The sequence below is a fragment of the Tribolium castaneum genome, chromosome 4 (genome assembly GCF_031307605.1).
Source record: "Tribolium castaneum strain GA2 chromosome 4, icTriCast1.1, whole genome shotgun sequence".
Classification (NCBI taxonomy): Eukaryota; Metazoa; Arthropoda; class Insecta; order Coleoptera; family Tenebrionidae; genus Tribolium; species Tribolium castaneum.
The window spans coordinates 10,558,030-10,585,052 of record NC_087397.1 but is presented as its reverse complement, the minus strand read 5'-3'; the positions used below and the strand labels follow the sequence as shown (position 1 = coordinate 10,585,052).

General features: G+C 33.3%; 3 protein-coding genes across 3 annotated transcripts; 1 reads left to right on the top strand and 2 right to left on the bottom strand.

The window, feature by feature from the left end:
• Positions 1-3,896: 3,896 nt before the first annotated feature.
• LOC661914 (uncharacterized) lies at positions 3,897-5,458 on the bottom strand. The gene is made up of 2 exons (XM_968044.4): positions 5,362-5,458; positions 3,897-5,309 (listed from the first exon to the last, which is right to left on the bottom strand). Exons 1-2 carry the CDS (start codon positions 5,415-5,417, stop codon positions 3,947-3,949), a joined length of 1,419 nt encoding a protein of 472 aa, XP_973137.2. The 5' UTR covers positions 5,418-5,458; the 3' UTR covers positions 3,897-3,946.
• A 6,894-nt stretch (positions 5,459-12,352) lies between these two features.
• LOC661955 (uncharacterized protein) lies at positions 12,353-13,415 on the bottom strand. Its single transcript, XM_968083.4, has 4 exons — positions 13,037-13,415; positions 12,900-12,988; positions 12,629-12,851; positions 12,353-12,581 (listed from the first exon to the last, which is right to left on the bottom strand). Exons 1-4 carry the CDS (start codon positions 13,179-13,181, stop codon positions 12,424-12,426), a joined length of 615 nt encoding a protein of 204 aa, XP_973176.1. The 5' UTR covers positions 13,182-13,415; the 3' UTR covers positions 12,353-12,423.
• Positions 13,416-13,883: 468 nt separating this feature from the next.
• wts (warts) lies at positions 13,884-26,933 on the top strand. Its single transcript, XM_968124.4, has 6 exons — positions 13,884-14,195; positions 16,324-18,150; positions 20,897-21,593; positions 21,643-21,821; positions 21,874-22,145; positions 25,069-26,933. The coding sequence occupies exons 2-6, from the start codon at positions 16,482-16,484 to the stop codon at positions 25,495-25,497; spliced, it is 3,246 nt and encodes a 1,081-aa protein (XP_973217.2). The 5' UTR covers positions 13,884-14,195; positions 16,324-16,481; the 3' UTR covers positions 25,498-26,933.
• The last annotated feature ends 90 nt before the right edge of the window (positions 26,934-27,023 follow it).

Sequence of the window (27,023 nt, the reverse complement as noted above, 5' to 3'; positions counted from 1 at the left end):
TTTTTGTTCTTATTCAGGGTGTAATGAAAAAATTGAGACAACAGGTAAAAAAGTTTGTTGAGGTTAAAATAGATTGATTCAGCCGAACTTACCTTTATACCAAGTTACACCTTTTAAAAATTAGAGAGCGCCAAAAATTATTTTAGCTTTTCTTTAACTTTTTAAGAGCCGGTTTACTTGACATTTGTCAATGTATTTTAAATGGCAACATAATTCAAATTAGTTTAATTCTCAACTAAATGTTATTTCTGCTTTCTGTAAACCGGCCCTAAAAAATTATTGATTTTCATAAAATTTTGTAAAGGTAGTTTACAATCAAAACCATATGTTTTGATACTATTTCTTTTGTTTTTTCCTTGTTTGTAAAGTAGTCACTAATCAACAATTTAACACACTTTAAGACTCATTTTTGTTATACGTTATACCAGTGTGTAGTTTTTTTGTTCGAAAAACCCATTTTTTAAACAATTTTTGAAAATTTTTTGTATCGATCTCAGTTTTGGAGTAAAAAAAATAATTTAAGTCAACGTGTCAAAATTTCAGACGTTCGCCCATTTATTTTTATTGGTTTTTAAAGTATATTCCCTTGTACGTGTATATTGGACAACAATAACGTAATTAGATATTAATTTAAACTTAGCTTTTTTTTAATAATAATAATAATAATAATAATAATAATCTTTATTGTCCAACGAGGTTATCAGTTACAGGACAAAAATAAATATTGTTACAAAATATAAGAAATTATAGATGCAGGTATTCTTACACTAAAAATAACGAAAATTAATATAAATTTAAAATGTAATAATACAAATAATAGACTTAATCTAATTTAATCCCATTTATGATTGGCCAGACTGCATATTATGAAGAGTGGTGAACGACGCAAAATGTTAGTTCTAGGTGTTGGGAGCCGGAACATAATTTCATATCTTGAACATATGCGTGGGACATTGAACGGAATCTGAGCCAATAAGTTAGAGCAGTCGATCCTATTGCTGAGTAATTTATCTAAAAAATTGAGACAAATGTGCTCTCTTCTAATGTTAAGTGCAACTATGTTATGTCTTGCAAGCAGCTCGTCTTGGCTGGTGCCCACTTCTGGATAAGTTCCATCCAGTTTAAACGACAAAAATTTCAAAAATCTGCGGTGGATTGAGTCTAGGAGTATAGAGTGAGAGATATAAATTGGAAACCATATTAGACATGCGTATTCAATTTTACTTAAGACAAAAGCATAATAGAGATTTTTTAACAGTGCAATATCAGAAAAATATTTACCCATACGCATAACAAAACCTAACGACTTGAAGGCGGAATTACGAACATTTCCGACATGGATAATGAATGTCATAGCTGAGTCAAAAGTTATACCGAGATCTTTAATGGCATCCTTTTTTTCAAGGGCAAAATTGTTAATAGAATATGAAGATGGAAAAGGAGAACGACATCGAGAGAAAGAAACTGTGCAACATTTACTAATATTTAAATGTAATTTATATTTGTTACACCAGTCTGCAATTTTACTTAAGTTCAGTTGTAACAAGTCAGCATCATTTTGATTTGTGATAGAATTAAATATTTTTAAATCATCCGCATACGCAAGAACAGGACAGGATAAAGACAGTAACAAATCATTAATAAACAGAATAAATAAAAGTGGCCCCAAATTTGATCCTTGAGGGACTCCAGATTTCACACAGTAATTGAAAGAAGAAAAACCATTAAAGGAAACATAGGAAACTCTATTTGATAGGTATGATTGAAGGAGGAGAAGGGAAGAAGAAGAAAAGCCGAAGAAAGTTAACTTATGAAGCAGGATATCATGACTAACTGAATCAAAGGCTTTAGTAAAATCGGTGTATATCACATCTACCTGACGACCAGAATCCAAGTTGGTTGCAATGTACTGTGTAATAAGCGCGAGATTCGTAACCGTTGAGCGCCCCTTAACGAAGCCATGTTGATCCGGAGAGATGAAATTTTTTACGCTATAATAGATATCCTGATACAAACACTGCTCAAAGACTTTAGCAAAATTAGAAAGTATAGAAATTTGTCGATAGTTACAAATAATAGCATTGTCCCCTTTTTTGAAAACTGGACATACCCTAGCTCGCTTCCATAATTCGGGAAAAGTAGATGTATTAATTGCAAGATTGAATATCCTTGTTAACGGCTGAGCGTTAACATTATTTCACAAAATTGTAAATTTATAGAAATCATTCAACTTCTACCCAACGCAACTAATCAAAATCTACACTGGCATTATGGAGAAATTATTAATAATGTAATAATTAGATAATAAAATAAAATAATTAAATGCATTTTTAAAACTATAATAATAATAAACGGCGAACGTCCCAAATGTTTACATTTCTACTAATCGTATTAACAATAGTATTTTTTATATTGGGACATAAATTTAATATTTATGTACCGCAATATTTTTAAAATATGCGTCAGAAACGTAACTATAATCTAAAAAAAATCAATACCTCCAATAATAAAGCAGTTATGGAGCTTTTTTAAATCATTAGAACAGCCTGTATTTTTGTTATACGTTGTCTGAATAGTGTATTTCCTTTTTATTCGAAAGACCTTTTAATTCTAAACAATTTTTATATTTTAAAAAATTTTTCTATCGGCCTTGGTTTTGGAATAAAAAATTATTTCTGAGATGTTCGTCGTTTTTATTATTATTATTGGTTTTAAAAATGCATGTAATTATTAATGTATTAATTGTATTAATCAGGTATTAATTCAACGGAATAAAACCAATAATAAACTATTAAAGAAAGCACTCTCAACTTAGTTAAAACTAATAAAATGTGTTGTTGCAATGACTGTTTGAATAAAGGATTTTTCAATTAAAACCATTTTTGTTGCCAAACTGAATAAAATAATTATCTATTTCGAGAAAACAAAGAGAATTTCAACAAATAATGCAAAGGGCCAAAATAGCCCGTTTCAAAGCATAGTCTCGCTTAATTTAATATGTTCAAACAATATACAAAATAATATAGTTTTTTTAAAATGATCAATATTATTAAAACTTTTCAAAATACAAAAACATTCTTCGTACTTATTCATTGAATAATTTGTTATTTGTGCGTTGAAATGTTTTTGTTATTGGCTTGTTGTAATTATAGAGTCCTCTATAATCTATACATGTATGTTTCCAACCCTTTGTTTACGCCCCCGTTATTCGAATACTTACAATTCTTGCTTTGAATATTCATAAATGCTGGAATTTTACACGGGAAAACTTTTTGTAGCAAATAACTGGCATTCTCTTCACTTGATTTTTGAATCTATATATCGTTTGTGTTTTGCCCAAAAACTTTCCGCCATAAAACTGCTCCTCAAAAAGTTGAAAATTAAATAAAACCACTTGTGCATCCCGACACGTATATGAGAAAAGCCTAAAAACGAAATAGCCGGCAGCAGGTTTCTGCATCCCTCAGGAGCACTTGAATTCTGGCGAGAATCGATCCCGGGATGCTGACCAGATGCGATTACATTTTTACTTCTTACGTGGAAAAACCGGACGGGAGCAACAGAATTTGGAAATAATTGCTAATTTACAAATATTTAATTGATTTATGTCTTATTTTCGCCAAACGTAACTTCAACTATGCCATATGTGTACTGTTTTAATTACTGTACACAACAATAATTAATCAAAGGCTTCACAATAGCTCTGTCGAGGGTGATGCGAAACTGTTATCTGCTCTTGTACAGCTGCAATGCTGTTCCATTTTCACGTAATTAACAGATAAACCAATGTAAAGAAGTAAATTGTGTACATAAAGCTGGCAAAAGTGTTGTCTATTCTTCCCTAAAATCACTCACAAGTGAGCAACTACTGTTGGAAAGGTGAAAGAAACAAGTGGTTCAAGTGTTGAAGTTTTTATTTATTTCGCCGATTTTGCACAATAAATGATTACTCATAGGTCGTAACACTAAGTGCCGCATATTTCTCTTTGGCTTTCATTTTCTTTAGCTCATCAATCGATTTCTTAATTTCGTAGACATTCTCTCGCCGTTTCAAAAAAATCGCCTCCTTATATTTGCTTCCTTTGAAAGTAATTTCACAAAAGAATTGTCTTTCCTTCGGTCCGCAGAAAGTAGCTCTCCAAATCAAACAATTATCATCTGTTTCCGACTGGCAGTAAAATATGCCGATCGATTTATTCACAAGAAACATGTTTGTATTTTTGGGAAAACTGCATCGAGTCGTTTGCACGACTTTAATACTGCTATGAACGACTTTCAAATGGTTGTAGAAATGATCGAATCGTCCCAGATACGGACAAATGGAACATTTGTATTTGCAAAAGTTGCATTTGGCTTCATGAACTCGCACTTCATTGTACAGCAATCTTTCGTTACAACCGTCCGAAAAATATCGACATTGATGCAAATGCGTCCGACTGATATTTTCCAAATCGCGGTTCCGCTCAATGGTGACGGCCTCAGAGCAGATTTTGCAAGGACTGGCTTTGCACCAACTGCACACGTTATGGCCCTTTTTACACAAATAAATCGGCGGTAACATATCGAGCGCACACGAAGAACAAGTCAGGTTGATTTCTTCTGGAATGTTGGGGAGCGATTCCGAATAATCGCTCTTGAAATCTTCCTTTTCCTGGAATGGTTCTTCCAAAATTGAAAAATTCAACTGGCTGATCTTGTCCATGAAATCATCACTGTTTCGATTTGACTTCAAAAAGCTCAGTCGATTCTCAATGCGATTGATGGCATCCAGATAATTCGCTTCAGTCTCATCAATTGCATTTTTCTCGATAAATTTGTTGTTGATTTTCAAGGAAACGTCCGAAAATTTTCGTTCCAGGCGCTGGTTTTCCTCAATAAGCACGCAGCACTGGATTAGTTTCAAGTCTTGATGGAATGTTTGGAGACTTTGTAGGTTTATCTCCCATCCTCCTGTTCTAGGAACGATGCAGGAAAAATATCTCGAAGGCTCATACTTGTACAAAATTTGATTAACACTGACTGTGATGTTAAATCGCAGTTTTGAAGCCACTTCCTTGGAGCCAAGATATCGCAACCTTATTACAAGTCCCTTATCGTTTAAACTATTTTGCATCAAGTATATTTTACCATCGAGAAACAGCAACTTATTCTGTGGCAGTTGTTCGAGATCAATATCGACAAAGTTGGTATAAGATAAGAGATTGCAATGTTCCTTTTCGAAATGGTGTTTTATATCGCTTGCATAACCCTCCCATGAGCATAATAACTGTTTATGAGCGGGACACGAATAAATCACAGCCATGGAAAAACTACGGATTTACATACAGTGATTTTAAACAGCCACAAACACGAATTACTTACGAATTTGTTGCGTCAAATTCGCGATGACTGTTGTTATCACAACTTTGAGATAACATTTATCAACAGATAAATAAACAAATGTGCGTTCGTAAAATTTAACATTTTTATCAGCAATTTGCCACGAAAATTTTAACCCAAATTTGTTGCATAACAATTGACCTTACCAAACTATCAACAAACAAATATTTATGACTTTAAGGAAGACTTTTTTAGTTATAAACTACAAAGCGCAATCTTGGGCCAAAAACAAACTACAAAATGAAAATTATACTTTTTTCTTCGACATAAATAATTCAAAACTACCAGTTATGTGTTTTTTGGCTAAGTTTGCAACTTTTCAAGTTCAAAATCAAGCTAAAACGATAAAAATGTGCCAATTATAATAATTTTTAAATTTGTTACATAAAATCTACTAAGTAAAAACAAACAAAAATATTGGCGTCAAAACTATTAAGTTTCTGGTTAAAAGACAGAAATTTTAAACTTACCAAAATAAAGTGAATTAATAGTAGATTATTATACAAGTAAAGAAAAGTTGTTCAATATCCGTGAGTCCTGAAACGAGTGCGGTACGCGAGTATAATACAACGTTTTTCTTATAGGTACAGTGAAAAGTTTTTGTAAAATTTTTTCACCGCTAGAATAAAAAAATCACCAAATAAAATAAAGAAACACCAAATGACAACTTTTTCCTAATAGTACGATAAAAAAATAACTAAATCAAATAATGTGAATAAAGGTGTACTACCTCTACTCGTCTAAAGGAATAGCAAGAACATTTTAATACCTATAAGGGAAAATATGTTTTATCTTACAGGTGCAGTTTATTAGGTGCATTATACCATTGTTTTCCGTGAGACAAATCAAATTTCTCTCACAAGAGAGATAAAGCTGTGAGTTCTACTCACGAGTGAGTAAATCTGGAGAAAATTGGGAAAAACAATGAGACTATTTATTTCGTAACTAGAGCACCACAAGTCACTACCAAAACTGATACATAGAACTATGCTAATGTTACAGGACAGTGTTTCCCAACCTTTTTAACCGTGCTAACCCCTTCTAACTTCCGACAGAAATTAAGGAACCCCTTGTAAAGCTCTAAAAGGGCAATACAATTTGATAGAACATTTATTTTCTTTCTTGCACATTTTTAACTAAACTAATGTTAATGAATATGGAATAAAAAAAAACGAATAATTTAATACCCATTTTTTATATTTTTTTATTTTAAAATTAGGAACAGATTACAGTAAAACTTTTGGTAAGGATGTTCTTTAAACAGATATGTTAAATAGTTTTAACGTTGGCCCATTGCTAATTTATTCAGAAAAATTTTAGTAAAAAAAGTTAGGTCCAGTGTTTAATTTATTTTGAAAAAATGTCATTAGTGTGACGAAAAAAATCCTGGATGAAAATATAGATACGAAAACACAGAAACAGGGTCAAATTTCGTATCAGAAAACTGTTTTTGATGTAAATGTGATGACAAATACTGCGTAATTAACTCTGCAATTTCCAAATTTTAATAAGAAAGTAACAAAAATGCAAAATAATCATGTAACAAAAAACAATAAAATGATACGAAAAAATAAAAAAATGCCAATTTTATTTTTAAACCAAGTCTGAAGAAGAATTTAAAACTTGCTTTAATTTCCAGTCCATTTCAGTTCAAATTACAGAAAACTGATAGCCAATTTTCATAATAGTCATAACATATAATTATTGTTTCGTTCCACAAATATGTTTTTTTAGTAGAAGCGTCTTTTTTTATTAAAATTTTTCTACGAAAAGCTGATTTTTGTCTATAATATTTTAATACAATGTTATGTCTTCAGAAGCATTGAGTTTTGTTTTCCTAGACACAAAGTGTCTTCAGGTGTTGATACAAACACGTTCAACAAACAGAAGTCCATCTAGAATCTAAAGAAGTCTAAATTTTGATGAATCTTGAACACGAAAATATATTTAATTTTTGAAAGAATTTTTTTTGGGACAAAAACACCAAACAAAAACAATTTATGGCCCACAGAGATAATGAGCTGCAACCAATTTTGCCTGTTAAATTTATTGTTTTGTAATTTTTTACGTTGACCATTTTAAAAAATTCCGCCATTACAACACTTTCTTTGGCAAACCCCCTTTATACACACTGTTACTTGGATCTACTTACATTTTTAAATTTTTTTTACAATGCACCTGTAAGATAAAATGTCGTATATCACTCGTGATCGAAATGCCATTACAAAGCTCGTGAGAAGTGTCAAAATTCTCACTTGCATATAATGATGCATTTCTATCACTTATAATATAATATACTATTTTTTTCAGTAAAATTTCTTGAAACAAGTACGGTTTTGGCTCAAAAATCGCTCAGAACCGGCTTTTAACCCCGTATTCATCTGAAATACGTTTTGAAAATAAAATCGTGGTTCTTATGGAATAAAACTTTTCGTTCTGTTTATTTGGTGTGTGGTAGAAGATGTGGTAAATTTGAAAGCGCCTTCTTAATGCCAACTCTTTCGCAAAACCATAAGGATAAGTCCCAATGAGATGAAAAGACGTCATTAAAAGACGGATTTAGCGAAAAGTTGATCTTATGGAAGGCTCGTTAGCGAATTGCAGGCCTGGAAGCGGTCCTTGAGCGAGCAACAAAGCCTTTCTATAGAGCGATGTACACGTAGGAAAATCTCTGCAATTCGCCACGCTTAGTAGATTAATATTTTCACCACATTTAAAAATAGAGTATTTTAAAAAAACGTGCATATAGGATTCTTGCTGAAATTTTGTTTCGAAGGGAGCATTATTTCAAACCACTTTAGACGTTATAAATGATTGTAGAATAGAGCGGAATTTGTAAGTGAGAAGAGTGGCATCATAATCCATCATCACAAGAACGGAAGGTTTCGGCTATCCTTCGGAATTAACTTTATGCAAAAGAATTTCGCCGGTTTGCGTTTGATTGAAAGTTGCCTCTCCTAAATATAAATAAATTAGCGTCTTCGTGCGAAACAAAGGCGTGACATTCAGCGTGAAATGTTGACATTTCATTACCCTATTTAATCTAAGTCGAAGTAATAGTTAGTCAAACAGAAATAAATAATGAGAGCGCGGTAAGGTCGCGGTTGCACTGCACTGCCTTAAATTACATTACGCACGTAAAATAGCAAATTTGTGTTTAATTACATCAAGTTGTAATAAATGGGAACCGCTTGTTGTGCCAGGAACTGCGCCCTTGAGGCAGACGCGCTACTTTCTCACTTCGTATGCACTTTTCGCATAAATTCTCCGAGCACAAATCTTGGGCTTGTTTTCAATTATGTGCGCGTAAATCACTCAAAACCAAAGCAAAGAAGAACACCTAATTATTGCGATTTAGGAAAATCGCCCGGCGCATCCACCAATTCTGGGGTGATTATTAACCTTCGACCAAGAGCTTATGAAGCCTTCAAATGGCAACATAACGGTGTAAAGTACACGAATGTGCCAAGTAACGACGGAGATAAGATGAAGCACTTTACACGCACACGGGTCTTCTCTTATTCATCCCTGGTGTACCATTCTTCTTCATCATTCCTGGCTTACAGACTAAATCTAGGACCGGGGCTATGGCTCACTCTTACGCCGACCCATATAACAACTAGTTTACATTTTACACTTTAAATCTTTCAAAATTTGTAATTTTGGCCACGATTTGGCAAAATATAAAGCAACCAGTTTTCAGCTCGATAATGTGCTAGAAAAATTAAAATATAATCCACCTACAAATAAAAAATTAATAGAAAACTTACGGAGAAATTGCATAGTCGCTTTTTAATAAACAAGTTCATTAATAAATAATAATGAATTCCAGCTACCTAGAATACTTTGGACGAACTTTTGCATAAAATTGAATCGCCCTCGAGGCTTTCATTGCATAATAATGCAATTGATCCTCCGGTTATTTCAATTAAACGAAATTATGCAAATATAAATAAATTTGTTAAAACACAAACACTCATTAAGGCTTAGTTTCTGGCAATTACTAAATGATTAAACAGGAGAAAATCCACTGCATTTAAGACAGCAAATCCCTAAGATGAGTAATTTTTTTGTTGACTTATTCGCTCCATTATTCAACGACAACGAGTATGTTGAAGCAAATTACTTCTGTTCACTAGAGCATTTACATGAAGGTTATCTCGCAACCAAATACTATTTGTTCAAGTACGCAGTGAAAGCGGAAATAATCTCCGAAAAGTGTGAGGCGTGCTAACCGATTATAATATTTATAACAAATTACATAAACTCCAATTACTACGTAATTACATAATACATTATATATTATTTACAAGCAATTCATTGTTTATTCAGTTTATTTAACTCTTGAGTTTTGAAAAAAAAATTCTGATGTTCATTTCGTACCAACACTTGCGAAATTGAAATTTGCATGCACTTTCCCTTTTGCGATAAATTCGTTCCTTTTTTTATTATTCTGCGGTGGCGTTAAAAAAACAAGAAAAAGCGCTTGACACTTTCCGAATACGAAATAGTTTTCACTCTCACTCACACAAAATTTTTGTATTAATTGATCATTGAATCCACACTTTTTTTTTAAATCCTATTTTTACCTCAATAAAGATCAAAAAATCAGTAAATAAAGTTTTGCTTTTATTGTTAAATTCAATTTAAGTCAAAAGTTTTCTGTAAAATTGTATAAAAAAATGCTACGTAAGAGAGCACCTATGAAAGGGGTGTAATTTTTAGTGAATTTAGTAAATTTAGAGAGTGTAGAATTCCACATTTCGAGTTCAAGAGGTATGTTTCCTTTTAGTTTGCTGTAGCGAAGCTCCAGCCTGCAACCTAGCTACTGGGCGTTTATTATTTAAACTGTGCAAACTGAAACTAAATAGTGTGCATATACGATTTTTTTACTGGACTTAATAAAATACTGTGCGTGGTTTACTTGTCATTTAAATTTTTTACTGTGTAAAAATGAATTAATTACTAATCATTTATTATATTTTACTGATAAAAATCGAATTTTTTACTGAACACTTTATTACTACCCAATAACTATTTTACAATTTTATCAATCTTATTTAAAGAAATAATTACGTCAACAAGATCCAATAATAATTAATATAATAATTTATTTGTGCGTCTAGGTTGGAGAAAAAATTTCCTGCTGATTTCAAATTGGAAGTTTGTTTTTCTGTTTGAAATGGCCTTCTTTATAAAAACCGTTTTTGTACAAATTTTTCAAAAATATAAAATTGTTTAAATTTTGTGTTTACATTATCATATCTTCCTTCTGGATAAAGCGAGAAACTTAATTTTTTCTTGCAAAAAATTCCTCAATGAATGTGTATTCTAACGAATTAGTTTTGACAAAATGAAAGTGAGAAAATTGCAGTTTTCTTGTAACGTTTCTTTTTGTGTAGTGAAATTTTCGAGATGCGACTTTTTTTTACCTTAATAGATAAGCCTATACATAATCGAAAAAAAATGAAGCTAAATAGCTTAAATATGTTTTTTTGTGCAAGAATCATTTCGATATCTTTAAGACTCACCAAGTTACTGCAATTTAAATTTACTGCAAAATACACTTGAAGTAGAATTACCTTGTGTTTCCCTAAGTCCTGTTTTCTTTTCTCAAAAGTAAAAGTTGTGTATTTATGTTAAAAACTACATTTATTGGGAAACCTTTTTCTAAAAAACGTTTGTTAAAACTACATTTATTGGGAAACCTTTTTCTAAAAAACGTTTGTAGTTTCTAGCTTTTTCCACAAGGATATCATAGACCAAGTACCGCAAGTTCATTTTACAAGTTTTACGAGTTAACGATTAACAATTTCAAGTTAAAACAAAGGCCAGAGTCCACGAGAGAGACAAAAGTAATTAGTTTTTTCTTTAACACTCATTGTTGAAGGGAAATAATGTTAAAAAAACACATTTTTTTCAGATTTCAATTTTTTTTGAATTAAATAAAGCACTAGTAGTATTTTAAAACACTCTGTAAATAACTTTGAAAAATGTTACTTACGACGGCTGTAAAACAAGAGAAACAGCTGAAATTTAACGCTTTTTGTAAATTTGCTAAACTGTGTGTATATTTGGTTGCCTAACCTATCATTATTCATAACATTAATAGAAAAAAAAAATACGAAACTGTACGAAACAGTGTTTTATTTATTTATAAGAATGAAAATACAGTTAGTATGGTCTCTGCCGATGGTTGTTGCAATTTTGCAAATAGCCCTTTCGCCTCACTGTGTTTCTGGAATCAACTGGAGTGATGGTAGTATCCATAAAGTTCCCAATTTCAAATCTGGCTTGAATTTAAATTTTCAAAACATCTGGTCCTTTAATTCCACTTGTAGACGCTCCGATTTCTCTAACGATAGATCGGAATTCTCAAATCAAGAAAATCAAGCGAAAAACTAAACTTCGTGCCTTTTTTTAATTGCCTCGTGCAAAGTAGCAGCATTCCAATTAGAAATTTTCGGTGTGTCTGTAAGATTTGCTACAAATTTTTGGCAAATAGTATTCCCTTTCTTTGTTTTTAAATCTGTTATGGGTAAAATCACTACGGTTTGCATGTGGAGATGTGCTTCTTCCCTTTGTTATTCATGCCATTAGTTATTAACTACATTACATTTATAATAGCTTTACAAAAATTGTTTTAAACAGCGAGCTATACGCAAAACCTTGTGAATTTACACATATTAGCGCTTGTTTTACAAATTTTGGTTAAATGACTGTATTTTTAGACTTTCTCCCTTAAAGCTCGAGTAGAAGGATATATCCTATAAATATGTTTCAAAAAATATTACTTAAAACGGCTGTAAAACACTGAAAAAATGACTAAAATCCGACACTTTTTAATCCCCTTAATCATAATCTTCGCGATATATTCCTTTGCGGATTTGATAAAAAATGTTTCATCCCCAATTCCGATGGGTGAAGGAGGACCCTATACGGAACAATTTGGAGATGGATAAAGTAGCGTAACTACTTTTAAGTTTTTTATTTTTTTTTGCTATAAATAAACTATTTAAATTGAACTAAATTTCAGTTACATTGTCAGGTATCCCCCTTGTCTTCTTTCCCAGGTAACAGTTGTTTTCTAAGTTTTGGCATGACTCTAATTCTGGGTACACTAGGCCCAGCAAACTTGGCTTTAACTCTTCTTTGTTCAGGAATATAGACTTCAAAAACTTTATAATATTTTAAAACATTTTCTGCAACAGATCATTGGCTATATTGGCTTAAAACAATGGAAAATTACTTGTTATTTCTTCGGGTAATTTATACTCCTTAGAAATAGCTTCAACACTATGTAGTCTACGATCGTGTTGGTGGTCTGTCACAAACTTAAGGACTTGTTTTAGTGAGGCCCTCCCTTCTGGAATTTTTTCAGGTTCTTTAACCCCATATTCAAAATCCTCAACTTGTTGCCTGTTAAGAGGAAGAGGTCTGTTGGGGTTTATTTTCTGTTCTTGCACCGGATTCTAAAAAAATATTTGCAAATTTGACGTTTTTTTTTTTAATTTACTTACAGGGTCATGTGAGGTCACATAAACATCTTTTAAGTAGTTATCCAACTGTTGGTGTTTTTTCTGGCCTTCCCTAAATTCTTCAGGATACTCTTCAAGAATATTACATTACTCAAGCCCTTTCGAATAAACAAACTCACCTCTCATTAATCTTTCATAATCTAGTTGATCACTTTTGTGTTTGGGAGCTGGAGTTGGCTTATCTTTGGATATAATTTTGTGTGCTCTACTCTCGATGTTAAAAGTCCGAAAAGGACGACCCATTAAAGACATGACTTTTCCCATTTTCGGCTTAAAAATTGAGTTGAGGTTAGGTGTAACCTCAATTCTAAAACTTCTTGATGTGACAGTTGACGAAAATTGAAGAAGGACCTCACGTATCCAGTTTTAATTATTTAAGGATACTTGTTTATTTCATAAAAATTGTGTTATATCATAATTTTTATTTTTCTATTCCACACATACTCGGTCACATTGCTGAAACAAAGACAGATTGACGGAGAAAGACAAAGATAAAACGCCTATTATGACCTTTTTTTTGATTTTTAAATCTGTAAATATTTTAAATCAGGGGCGTAGAGACTGAAACTATCAAATACCATGCATGTTTATTTTGCATCTGGGCAGATGTTTAAATTATGTAACTTTAGCACAATTTAAGTTAGCATTTTACTTTTCAAATCATTTATATTAGATCTAAAAAAAAGCTCACAAAAGAAATAATAATTTCTAATTTGAACACCTTTGATACGCTTATGGAACAAACGCTATCTCCATTGTCGCAAGCAGCGCGCATAGCTGCCAAATTGAGAAAACGGAGGGAACTAGGCGTCACATTATTTTCAACTAAAAATGGACGAAACAAGGCATTAATAAATACTCAGCTGGAAAAAATGGGATGTTTTATAATTTCCAAGTAATTGTCTGGGTGCAGACACGATTCGTGAGCTAAAGCAATGGCATTTAGTTCTAAATAAATAGTTTTCTAAGGTTGGCAGATTCTGGAATTTGACACTGTGTAAGATGGCTGGTATCTGAATCTTGGTAAATTGTCTTTGTTTTCATTACAGATTTAAGTGCCTTAAAAAGTGATTTAGCTTTAAATAACCGTACAGTTGAATGTAATTAAAAGTTTATTGTGTGGTGCGTGCGACGTAGCGTAGTGTAGAAGCCCTATGATGGAAATAATGTGTTAAGTGTTCATAAATTCCTCCACATAGAATGAGATAGATTGACAATTGACACTTCAAAATCTGTCAGTTCTTGCAGCAGATTCCATTTGTTTTAGAAGAATAAAAGGTAATTGTTGGCTAGGTTGTTTAAATAAATTTATCCTTGATGAGATGAATTGGTGTTAGACAGTAACAGATTAGATGTCACGCACAATGCCAAAGAATGTATGACTGGAATGCCGTGCGAGTGAGACATTTGATTGTAATTTGGCACATAGCTCTACTAGCGCCTGAAGCACTGTATCCCATACACTATGACAGATGCTATGCCTAATCTTTACACCGATTTATTCCCATTTTAGCCTACGCTTTAATCCACACCAAACGCCCCCTGATTTGTCTCAACTAACGCACAAAATTCGCTTCTCTTCCTAATCTCCGCAGCTAATTGTCATAGTTGCAGCTTTTTATGAAAGCAAATCACCAAACTGGACCATAAGAATGTAAATTAATCAATTAAAACATGCCATACAAAGACACAACCACTCCAATTATTCCTCGGAGACTTCTTCATTTAGCAACTAGGAGCGATTTTGGTGTTTATTAAAATAAAAACAATCCAAATGCAAATGTAATTGAGGTCACATTTAGAACATTTTTTCAGTAATAATTATTTGAAAGTGATTTTCACGGGTGCATAAAAAATTGCAATTGTGCACGCTTATTGGTAAGCGACCTTTTTTACCGCTCGTTATTGGTGCTCATTACGTAATGAATTAACAAGAAATTGACATCAATGGTTAAAATCTAGCAGAGTGTAAAATCACGATTTGTGAGAGCTGAATGAATTCATTATTATTATTAAATACCGACTGGCGACTGCATATTTTGTGGTTTATGCGTTTTTTAAATAGTTTTCTAAAAATATTTATATACAGTGTCAGTGTTAATATAATTTTATTTGAGATCAAAAGTTTTACCACAAAGGAAGAATCTCGTTTATCAAAAAATTCCACTAAACTTTTGTCATAACTTGAAGTTTTACGGCTGCAATAATAAAACCGCACACATCCGATTCGAAGCCGAAATTTTTCCACGGCAAAATGGATTATTTAAGAAGTCCAAGGATCAAGAAAAATGTTGATTAATTTATCTGTTTTTTGCTTTCCGTTAGTGCAGATCTTGTAAATCTTTATCGTGTCTCAAAATGATTTATAAAATGTACCGGTTGCATTAAATGAGTAACTCCAAATATCACAGCGCTTTAGAAATTCGTTGGAATTTCAAGCATCTATTCCTCTTGAGTAATTTGGAATTATCAAAACAGGTCACAGTATGAGAGCTCGTTATGGACGTATTAAATTTTCACTCGACGATTTGATAAAATTCGTGTCAAATTATTGATAAAAACGTAACCGTATTTTTTTAGATTGAAATAAAGCGACAATGTCTGTGTTCGCACTTCCCTGTAAAAACGAAAACGTCATTTTCACGTGCATCTTCGAGGATCCACGGCACATTAACAAAGCAGTGAAGCATGATTTATGCGTTCATGAATATTTCCATTCTTCATTGAAGTTTTGCAAAGCTTAATCGTGCGGTTACCTGTTGTTATTTTTTAAATTTAAATTAGGCGAAATTATGCAGAAAGCTACCAAATTTAACAACATTTTATATTTTGCAATGTGCAGAGCGACGTTTCACATCGCACTAGAAATCAACTCATACTCTTATTTTCGGAGTTGGAGATTTTTGCAGAATTCTCCTTGAATTGGAAGGTGTCTAGGGATACAACGCTGAAATCTCTATTTTAAGAAAAATCAGTTTAAAGTTGAGGGTTAACTTGCATAAAAAATTATTTTAAAAAAGTTGTAATTTTATTCTATGTATTTTTTTCACATAAAGAAATAAACATAGTTTTCTGGTTCATTGAGGGTTCATTGTTGTTTTATTAAACACCTTATAAACTTGACTGGATAGTTTGAAAAAAAAAAAGAAATTCATTAAGTCATTAATTTAATTTCCAATTAAATGCGTGATTAACTGATCACGTGACCAAATTGACGCAATTTGGTTGGTCCATTCGCGTTGTTAACTTTTACCAACTAATTAAATTTTAACGTAGCTTTCTGTAAACCGGCCCTTAAATTTTTTTTTATTATTTTTATAAGGGGGTAACTTGTTACAGCGGGGGCAAATGCCTACTCCTTGACTGCTAGTGTTTTTATTTTTGAATATTTTGTTTTTGATTGCAGTCGTGAAGTCGCGAACGATCGAATCCACTGCAAGAATCGTCAGGAGTGCGTCAAAACTCGTCTTCCAATGTAATGCAAAATGTATGAATGGGCGTAATTGTAGTGCATACTCATGTGCGGGGAGCCATGTGAATCGCTAGTGAGTGGCAGGGCCCAGCATGGGCCAACAGCCTCGGCCCCAACTGAACATGAATCCCAGCGCGCCAGCCCGCTCGCCGGGCTACCACCAAAAGGCCATGGAGGAGATCCAGAACTCGCTGCGCCCGTTCGCAAAGAGCGGCGGCGAGGCCGTGGGCTCCAGTGCGGCCAGCACCATTTCGAATTTCTCCGCCACAAGCGGAGTGAGCTCGCTGAGCTCGACGTCCGGCACTAACGGCACCGACAAGGACGTCCTCCAGCTCAGACACACGCTCTCGCAGCTCGTCAACATGGGCTATTCGGAGGAGGCCTCGTTGCGAGCGCTCCAACTCTCCAACTCACGTCTGGACGGCGCCCTCGACTATCTCATGAAACAACAAATCGACTCCGGAAACAAATGCGGTTACACCAAACTCATACGTAAGCCTAGCATCGAACGAGAATTGGTTCTGCCGAGAGGAAGTCCGGCTTTGGATAGCGGGGCCGGAAGTTCCCGATCTGATAGTCCGAGATTGACCGAAATACACTCAACAGTCAGCCGATACTCTCCGAATTTCAGCGAACCGCCACCCCCACCACCACCTCGGAACACGCCGCCACCGCCGCCGCCACCTCACGTCCCATCCTCATACCCCGCATTAAACAACGTTCAACAATTACTAAAACGAATGTCACCCGCGCCCATTGTACCAGCAAGAGCGCCACCTGCCGTACCTTCATATAACTCACCAGCGTTGCAACAGCGAGGAACTAGTCCTGTTAGTAGTGTGTCCTCTTCTTCCGGTCGGCAACCAATGGTAGTCCAAAACGGCCCCCAAGTCCAACAACAACTATCTCAACAAATCCAAGCTCTGAGCTTGTATCAGAGCAGTAGCGCGTCAACTGCCGAACCTCCGCCCCCTTATCCTCTAATCCCGCCCAGTCCTTCCAACTCCGCCCCGCCCCCTCCGTCATACTCCGCCTCGATGCAGAACCGGCACAGCCCCACTCAAGACTTCCGTAAAAGCCCCTCGTCTGGCATTTATTCCGGCTCAACTTCAGCCGGTTCTCCTAGTCCTATCCCAGTCTCAACAACCACGCCCACAGCCATGGCCCGCCCCACCCCTCTCCTGGCATGGGGCGCCCGCCAAACCAAAACTCAACCCCCCATCATCATGCAATCCGTTAAAAGTACTCAAGTCCAGAAACCCGTACTGCAAACTGCCGTCGCACCGACTGTTCCTCAAATCCCGACGTCTCCAACGAGTACTACTCCCTTAGTCACCTGCGCGCCCCCTCCGTCATACACCGCTTCCATCCAACAGAAGGGGTACACCACCAGTCCTAAACCGGCGGCTCCTTTGCCCACCACACCCGCCAATAACACCACTCCTGTGGTGGTACCAACGACAGAACCGCCGAGTTACGCCAGTACCATGCAAGCGAAAGCTAAAGCTCAACGGGGGATGGGGTTATCGCCCCATCCACCGCCGCCTTATTCGGACGAAAATCATGCTCAAGTCAATACAGTCGAATGTGCGATGTCGCCGAGGGCGTCCCCAAATGTTCATCCTCCTCTTCAGAGGAAGTACTCGCCGGTTGTGTCTTCGGAGTGCGCAGCATCGAGGTCCGATAGTCCGCAGTCGACGTCGTCGGGGGATAGCAGGCCTTCGTATCCCGATAATGGGGCCCCACCACTGCCACCAACAGGTTGGTCAAAATAATTCCAAACTCACAAAGACTTGTCTTTTTTTTGGACATGATTAAAGACAACAATAATGTAACCAGAGAACAATAAATCAGAACATAATTATTTAATAATTACATTTTTCAAAAAAAAGGGTAGCGGATACAAAAATAGTTAACAATTTTTGATATAATAAATAAATAATTTTGTCTATAAAATGAAGTACTATTTAGGGAAATTCTTTTTGTGATCTTTAATTTAAAAATTGAATTCTTTCTTATGGGGCTTTTGAGTTTTTGAAAATTCTGTACATACTTTCAAGTCAGCAGTTGTTTATAAATTATATTGTTGAGGTAAAATATCGTGATTTCTGGTAAATATAACACCATATTTCTGTCTAATTTGATACATTTTTGACGTAATTTTGCGAAATAGACTTGAGTTTCTGATTAAAAAAAGTGGAAAATGTTTGAAAAATAATGGTTTTTTACGTCATTTTGGCAAATTCTCATCTAAAGAAAATTTTTAGACTAAAAACGCACTTAAAGGCTTAAAGACAAAGGTAACTAAATTTTGTTAAAACTTGGTTTTTACAAAAAAATATGGAGAAACATGAAACAAATTTTTGACCTAATAATTTGGTAAGTAGTTTAAAAATTATCTTCTATTTAGCTTACTGTTCATCAAAAAACACTTTAAAGTTCAACTTGGCTTTTTCATAATTGACTATTACAATTACAAAAACTGGCTCTATTTTTTTCTTCAAAACGGTACGCTTTTTAAGAATAAACTTGATTTTCAAAGAGAATTAATTGCCTTTACAAAAAGATATTTATCAATTTTTGCAAAAAAAATTTCGAAATCAACAATTTTTCGTTGTTTCTTTCAAGATAGGTTTTTAGAATTGGGTAGTATAATGAACTAAAGCCGAAACTCGCAATGTCGTTTTATTTTTCAATGGATTGTTTTGCTTATTTTTATTAAATTTATGCAAAACATTACAAAAATTTTTATAAATTTATATTTTTATATTATTTTTCTCATTAATTTACACTTTTAATTTATGCAAAAAAAATACAAAATTTTTTTTTAATTGAGTTTTTGGACACTATTTGCAGAAAACAGCACGAGAAGAAAATGAAAATATTATGTCACACTTTACATTTTATTTATCACTTCTGAATTACCTACAACTGATTATTACCAAATTTCCATCTGTTTTCTAATTTATAGTAAATTTTGTTGACAGATTAAAGATAATGCGGTGAAAAGTTTGCGGTCAACGAAAAAATATTTTAATCAACTCGTGATCCTATGTATTTTTTTACATTTACGCAAGATAATTAATATAAATTTCAGGAAATAAAACACGTACTTTTTTAAAAACTATATTTTCAACCCTAAGGTGATACTGCATACCAAAAACTGACACATGTACTATGTACTTATTTTTGTAAACTTATTCTTTTAAAATTTTACTTTCAATTTATTAATGGAGGCATAATAATCCCTAGAATAGTCTCATTTGTATACATTTTCAAATAGTATTCCATTTCAATTTTAGTATGTGCTTTCGTTTCATTATTTTATTATCCTGATTTTTTTGATTTTTTTTGTAGTAATATTATTTGTCCAAGTTTTTGTGGAAAGTGAGAAATTTTTTTGAATAATCTTTTACTATGTTACAAGTAAGGTTACAACAAATTTTGTAGGCCCTGTGCCATTCTGAATTTATTTTCTCAACTTGTTCATCTTATTTGTGCTCTGACTCAACTTAATTTTTTTATACAATTATATTTACAGTTTTTAGTACAATTTGCTACTTGTAGCATTTCTTCTTCTTCTAATTACTTGAACAATTAAATCAATTTATTAGAAAAACTATTCATTATTTCTAAAGCTAGTGGACAAGAACACAAATAACAAAAAAAATAACTGTTTTGGTTAAAATTTACTAGTAGTTGATAGTTGAACTTAAACTGTCACGTAGGATTTGTTTGTTTCTTAATGCGAAAATCTAACAAAAACCAAACTTAAAATGCACAATCGCAAAACCGGACTTCTACACAACAATAAACAAACTCTTTGGACTACCAAAATTTATTAAATAACTATTAAAATTGTCTATCGTGTTATTTTTGTACAATGTATCGTTTTATTTAATCGTGCACTAATATTAATTCTGAAATAAAATTTTTTTGGAGTAGACTGTTATTTATTTTTAAAGGGCTCTAGACTCTAGTTAGATTACAAAGTATTTCGAACATTGCTTTATAGGAACTTTTTTATTTTTACATACGAAATATTTCAGCGTGTTTTTTTCCAAACATCTTCTATTTGTTTTTTTAGTTATATTTTTTCGAAAAATTAATAACTTAAAATATCTTTACATTTTTTAAGATTACTGAAGATTTTGTACCAACATTTTATACTTTTAAATTATTTAGCATAAAAAAAAACAATACTTTTACTAGTTTTCTGATCAGGAGAGCATCCTCACTCCACAAAAAAAGAGTATTACCTTAGATAAAACAATATGGTTGGTCATCTAGGATTACAGCCCTCCGCTAACAAATGTCATGTTAAATTTTTAATGTATTTTTTAAGCTTTGGTTGCTTACAGAAATTAAGAATTAGTTTTTTTTGAATCGGGAAATTAGACATTTGTCTGGCTTTATTATTAAAAGTTCGTTTCCACCTTCGCAATTTGTAGTTATTGTAATAAAAATTGATCAGGGAGTGTATTTTACGCGTTTATTTTCCCCGCAGCATCCTCATCTGTCAAAAACAACCACAACGCGATAAACGGAAACGGCGAGAGCAAGAATAACGACATCCCGCCGCAATTACCTCCTTACACAAAAATAAAACATCAGTCACCGATACCGGAACGGAAAAAGATTAGTAAAGAAAAAGAAGACGAAAGGCGGGACGGCAAAGTGAAGAATTACTCGCCTCAAGCATTCAAATTCTTCATGGAACAGCACATCGAGAACGTCATCAAATCGTACAAACAGCGAATGTCGAGAAGAATCCAACTCGAAAACGAAATGACAAAAATCGGTTTGAGTTCCGAGGCACAAAAACAAATGCGTAAAATGCTCTCGCAAAAAGAATCGAATTACATTAGACTCAAACGAGCAAAAATGGACAAAAGTATGTTTGTTAAGATCAAACCGATTGGAGTTGGGGCGTTCGGAGAGGTGACTCTAGTGAGGAAAATCGACACGAAACATTTGTACGCGATGAAAACCTTGCGAAAAGCTGACGTTCTGAAGAGGAATCAAGTGGCGCACGTGAAAGCGGAGCGAGACATCCTTGCAGAGGCTGATAACGAATGGGTTGTTAAATTGTATTATTCGTTTCAAGATAGTGATATTCTTTATTTTGTTATGGACTATATCCCCGGCGGGGATCTTATGTCGTTGTTGATCAAGTTGGGGGTTTTCGAAGAGCATTTGGCAAGGTAGGTGACCTTGACTGTGCTTTTGTCACTTCTTACAATCCCTTTCTAGATTTTATATTGCGGAACTGACTTGCGCCGTCGAAAGTGTGCATAAAATGGGTTTCATTCATCGCGATATCAAGCCGGACAATATTTTGATCGATAAAGAAGGTCACATTAAACTCACCGATTTCGGTTTGTGTACAGGATTTAGGTGGACACATAACTCGAAATATTACCAACCTAACGGTACTTTTTGCGTCGTGATAGATTTATTTTTATTTCGTTGTTGTGTTTCAAGGTGACCACAGTAGACAGGATTCTATGGACCCGATTGAAGATTGGGGAGAGGAGTGCAAGTGTATGAAACCGTTAGAAAGGAGAAGGCGGAGGGAACATCGATGTTTGGCACATTCGTTAGTTGGCACTCCGAATTATATCGCACCTGAAGTGTTGCAACGTATAGGATATACGCACGTCTGTGATTGGTGGAGTGTCGGTGTTATCCTGTATGAGATGTTGGTGGGGCAACCTCCGTTCCTCGCGAATACGCCTGCAGAAACACAACACAAGGTAAAATATTTCTGGTCAAAGTGGCTTTGAAATTAAGGCTCTAGACCCTCGAGGAGCTGGTGCATAATTTTAGGCTTGAAGAGCTCCTTGATAATTGTAGTCTTACATTTTTAGTAAATATAGGTCCAACAAATTGATATTTTTTTATTGATTATCATGTTTATTAATAAAGCTGATAGGAAATTTTGATAACGGTGTATTTTATTGGAAATTAAAAAAAATATAGATAATGTAAATATACAAGCCTGAGATATTTTGGATTTTTGTTAACTGTTCTCAATTTTTAGATATAATTCAAAAATTATATTGAATGTAGGCATTTTGTAATACATCTATCTTTGAACGCGTAGCTCGCTAGTAGGACGCATCACTGGGGATTTCCATTAGGATAACCCACAAGATAATTATTATATTGCATTCGTTCAAAACAAAAAAGGAGAACAGGAACTTGTTTTCTATTGGTGAATTAGTTTACTTCATTTTTTTTGCGTCTTTAAAACAATAAAAAACGTAGAGAAGTGAAACTTTCTGTTGGCACATCGAATATCGAACTGCTCCACTTTGAATACGATTTTTTTTTAATTTAATTATAGAGGTTGCATTTCTTTAGTTTTTAATAAGCGATTTCAAAATTATTTCACAAAACTTTTTGAAAACTTGTTGCCTCGAAACACGCCTGAGTAAAATTGCCGAAATTGACATTTATCATATTTTTTTAAATCGCTAAAAAATTAAACTATTAATTTTATTACTTATCCTTCCATATCTTTTTAATGAAGATTGTGTAAATATCTCATATTCTCACTCTCGTGTGTTATTCGATGGATTATTTTACCATTTTTTTCGATTTTTCTATTAAATTTGTCGCAATGCATAGGAGTACACTTGAGTGCAAAAAAACGCATATTATTGTTAGTCATTTACATTTATTTACATTAGCAAAATTACATTATTAAAAAATCTATTTCCGTTTTTTTTTTTTCCAAGTACTTACAGTTGTGGGGCTTTTTTTGTTGGTATAACATGTTCTTTAGGAGATATAACTATTATTATCTGTTTCAAAACTATAAAAACGCCAACGTCGCATTTTGCCGAATTATTTTTTTTAAAATAAGATTGATAAAATTGTAAAATAGTTATTAATGATTAGATATCTTATTGAAAGTATTAATTACTTTAGCTATTATTTTTTTGAAGTGCATGTATAGTTTATAACAGCTAATATTGAAATGATTGGGAAGTTCAATACCTGAGGAAATTTTTGCTCTTTATTGGTAAATTTTAAATAATTCAATAAAATATTGAAAACATGAATTGAATATTGAGCAATATTTTAGCGGAAAGCAATCCGCCTTATGACTGACCGTTCTCAGCTTTACAAATTATTTTCATTTTAATAAAATTGCTAATATGGGACCATGATTACTATGAGATTTTTTGAAAAGTAGTCTCAAATTCAAAACTTGTTTTATTTTATCCACAACTGTATCTTGTTATAATTTGGCGGTTTTGTTCCACAAAATCAAGAAACCTTTGTCACTCAAAAAGAAACAATAACTTATTGCAAAAATTATTGGTAATTCCCAGTATACCTAATGGAAATGAAAAAAATTGTTTTGCTACAAAAAATATTTACTTAGGGGCGAATCCAGAAATTTATTTTGGGGGGACTTCCAAAAATTTTTAGACATGCTATTAAATGAAACTTTACGGTCGGTATGTTAAAATATTTAATGAATTTGAAAAAAAAAGCTCAAAACATTTTTTATACAAAAAATGATACAATTCAATTTTCTTTTTTTTTAATGAAAACACCTTATATTTTATGCATTTTTAGATATACATGGTTGTTAATCAGAATGTTGTTTTTTACTATTAAATTTTGAAATACTTGTCAAAAAAACATTTTAAAAATATAAAAAATACAACAGAATATGTTTACCTAAGGGTGTTTAAGTAAGTTTGAATAATAAAAATTTCTGGACATAAAAAGAACTTTTAAACATAAAATACTTCCTTGTTTTGGATTTCGAGAATCTTCCTATAATATTTTCTTAAGTAATAATAATTTATTTATTAGTAATAAATAGTTAATAAATGTGCATTATAATGACTTCTAATGTTATTAATTTAAAAAAAAAAATTGTTCATTACACTTTATATTTATTAAAATTTATAAAAACAATGAAAACTGAAGTTTTGGGGCCATACCCTCTAGGATGCCTCTGGATCCGTCCTTATTTGAACTCTTTAATTTTGTGAGTTCGTGAGTTCTGCATTTACTTTTTTTGAATACATTAATTAAGTTCATGTGGTCTCATTCTACGAATTTTTTTGTAGCCACTTACGATACGTGTTTTAAAATCGTATGTGCATGTCTATTGTCTATTTTATTTTATATTATTTCTGTTTTAGATATCTATCTAAAATAATGCTGCTTGCATTGAAGATGAAGTATTTTTGAAATTCTTGATTTTTGAAATCTATAAGTAGGGGTCATTTGTTTTTTTAATAACACATACATTTTTCCAATTTTAATTTTTAACTTCCACGTATATCTTTTTTTAGTCCTGTCGTTATTGTGATTATTTTCTTTTTCAATATCCTAGTGAAGATCCTTATTACTATACCTCACAGATATTACATTTATGTTTAAAAGTACTTTTAAAACCAAAATAAGTTTCATGTAGGTTCTATGTCACTGTTGAAAAAACTGAAAGAATATTTGTCATGTTTAATGTTTTTTTTGTTTTAAAGCTACATGGCTTCGTAAAATGTTTTATAAATTAATTTTCTTATTGTATACTATTTCTTCGATAAATTATTCAATTAGAAATGCACGTAATTCAGATATATTGCCTTAATCTCAAAGCCGTATTGATCAGGAGTGGCGTTGAAATCTGACGATGTTTGTTGATTTTAGGTGATAAACTGGGAGACGACGTTGCAAATACCAAAGCAAGCGAATCTTTCCAAGGAAAGTACTGACTTGATATTAAAATTGTGTTGTAGTGCGGACAAACGCTTAGGTAAAAATGCTAGTGAAGTGAAGTCGCATCCGTTCTTCAAAGACATCGATTTCGACCGAGGTTTGCGTCGCCAGCCGGCCCCGCACATACCTCGAATCGAATACCCCACAGATACGTCAAATTTCGATCCGATCGATCCCGACAAGTTACGAAATTCGGCTTCGATCGATTCGAGCACTTCCGACGAACTGACCGATAGTTCTAAGCCGTTTCACGGCTTTTTCGAATTCACATTCAGGCGTTTTTTCGATGACGGAGGTGGTCCCGCTTTTAATAAAATCAGTCTAGACGATAATGACAATCAAGGCTCTGTGTATGTGTAATCTTCTTGGAAATGTTCCGAGATGGACCCTCGGAACATGGATTTTCGCTCGGTTTTTGCTCTTGCCAACTGGAATTTGTACGCAAGATTGTGTTTTTGCTCTCGTGTCTGGTTAGTTCAAATAAGGACTCCTAGGCCTTATTTAATGATGGTTTAGCGCCGCTTTCGTTACGGCACGCTTTTGAAGTGTGGCGTAACGGGGGCGGGGCTTGTTTTGCAACCAAAGCCTTAAAATAGCTGCCTTGTTCTACTTTTTATAGGAAAGCTCAAATTTTCATACTTTGGTAAGAACTGAAAGATTCTATAGTACAATTCGCTATTTGAATTAAAAAATTGTATAGCGTGTAAATTATTTAAAAATTGAAGAAATGGTGCTAATTCTTATTCATACGTTAAATGTGATATCCACTGAATGTCTATAAAAATTATTTCTGACTTGTTGGAGTGGTTGTTCTATTGCATTTATGTCGAGCTTTAGAGGCCTGGAACGCGAAGAAAGACCTCGATAGGCGGGGCTAGTGCGCAGTGGCGTAGCAATTAACTATTTAAATTGATACTTCCTACTATTCGTCCATATATTCAGTCGTAGCAATACAATAGGTACAAAAAGTTACATCTTGTTCTATTACACAAGAATAAAAAATTGTTATTTATTGTTTTGTAACAAAATAAATTCATAGATTGTTTGCGCACCCCCACCATCGCGGTCATTCTGTCATTTCACGGTCTCTACGGCGTCAACTGGCATTTAATTAAAAACAATTGGAATCGTTGAGGTGTTGTCACTGTGACTGAGCAGTTTTGAAATGTTTTTATGGACAGTCAGTTGTATGCAACAATAAATTATTATTGTATATTATGTACAATACTCTAGGGATTTGTAAATATAATTATATCGTCGAAGTGTAATGGTCGGTCTAAAGGTACTAACTAACCACTTGCGGGGTTTTTGTTAAGTTGTTAGATGGAAAAATTGTGAATTAGTTGAAGAGAGCAAGGAAAATTAACAAGCACTGCCTTTTTTAACTAAAAAGAATAAAAGCATTATTTAATAATCTTGCAGTAAATCAAAATAGTTTTGTAAGAGCATAATGTTTAATTTTTTTCTCAGAAAAAAAATGCTGTGTTACAATTAGTTTTAATGATACGCTCATAACTTAATGCTTAGTTAAATATTTATTACATTTCCCCTCATTCTAAAATTAATTTGTAACACCCTCCTAGCTTAAGTATGGATTAATTTAGCATATAATTTTTCTAGTCTATTGGAATTTTTTTATCGTTTAAATATATTATTGATTTAAATGTTGTTTATAGGTCATAATGTTGTTCCTTAATTATGCAAGAAAATAGTAAAAGCGTATGCACTTAGGAAATTATGATTTGAGTGCCTACATAGTGTAAATGTGTGTAAATAATTATATATTTTTGGAAACATCCCGTCTCTGATTTCCAACCTTGGGCTACGCCACTGCGTTGATGGGCAATGTGGCAGTGCACGCGCATGCGCAAACAATCGAAAATCTG

Coding starts and splice junctions, on each gene's coding strand:
- LOC661914 (XM_968044.4), bottom strand. CDS start 5,417: ATGTTATCTCAAAGTTGTGATAACAACAGTCATCGCGAATTTGACGCA. Junction 5,310..5,361: donor GAATTTGACGCAACAAATTC/GTAAGTAATTCG, acceptor GTAAATCCGTAG/TTTTTCCATGGCTGTGATTT.
- LOC661955 (XM_968083.4), bottom strand. CDS start 13,181: ATGGGAAAAGTCATGTCTTTAATGGGTCGTCCTTTTCGGACTTTTAAC. Junction 12,989..13,036: donor TTATGAAAGATTAATGAGAG/GTGAGTTTGTTT, acceptor ATATTCTTGAAG/AGTATCCTGAAGAATTTAGG. Junction 12,852..12,899: donor ATGTGACCTCACATGACCCT/GTAAGTAAATTA, acceptor ATATTTTTTTAG/AATCCGGTGCAAGAACAGAA.
- wts (XM_968124.4), top strand. CDS start 16,482: ATGGGCCAACAGCCTCGGCCCCAACTGAACATGAATCCCAGCGCGCCA. Junction 21,822..21,873: donor GAAATATTACCAACCTAACG/GTACTTTTTGCG, acceptor TTGTGTTTCAAG/GTGACCACAGTAGACAGGAT. Junction 22,146..25,068: donor CTGCAGAAACACAACACAAG/GTAAAATATTTC, acceptor TGTTGATTTTAG/GTGATAAACTGGGAGACGAC.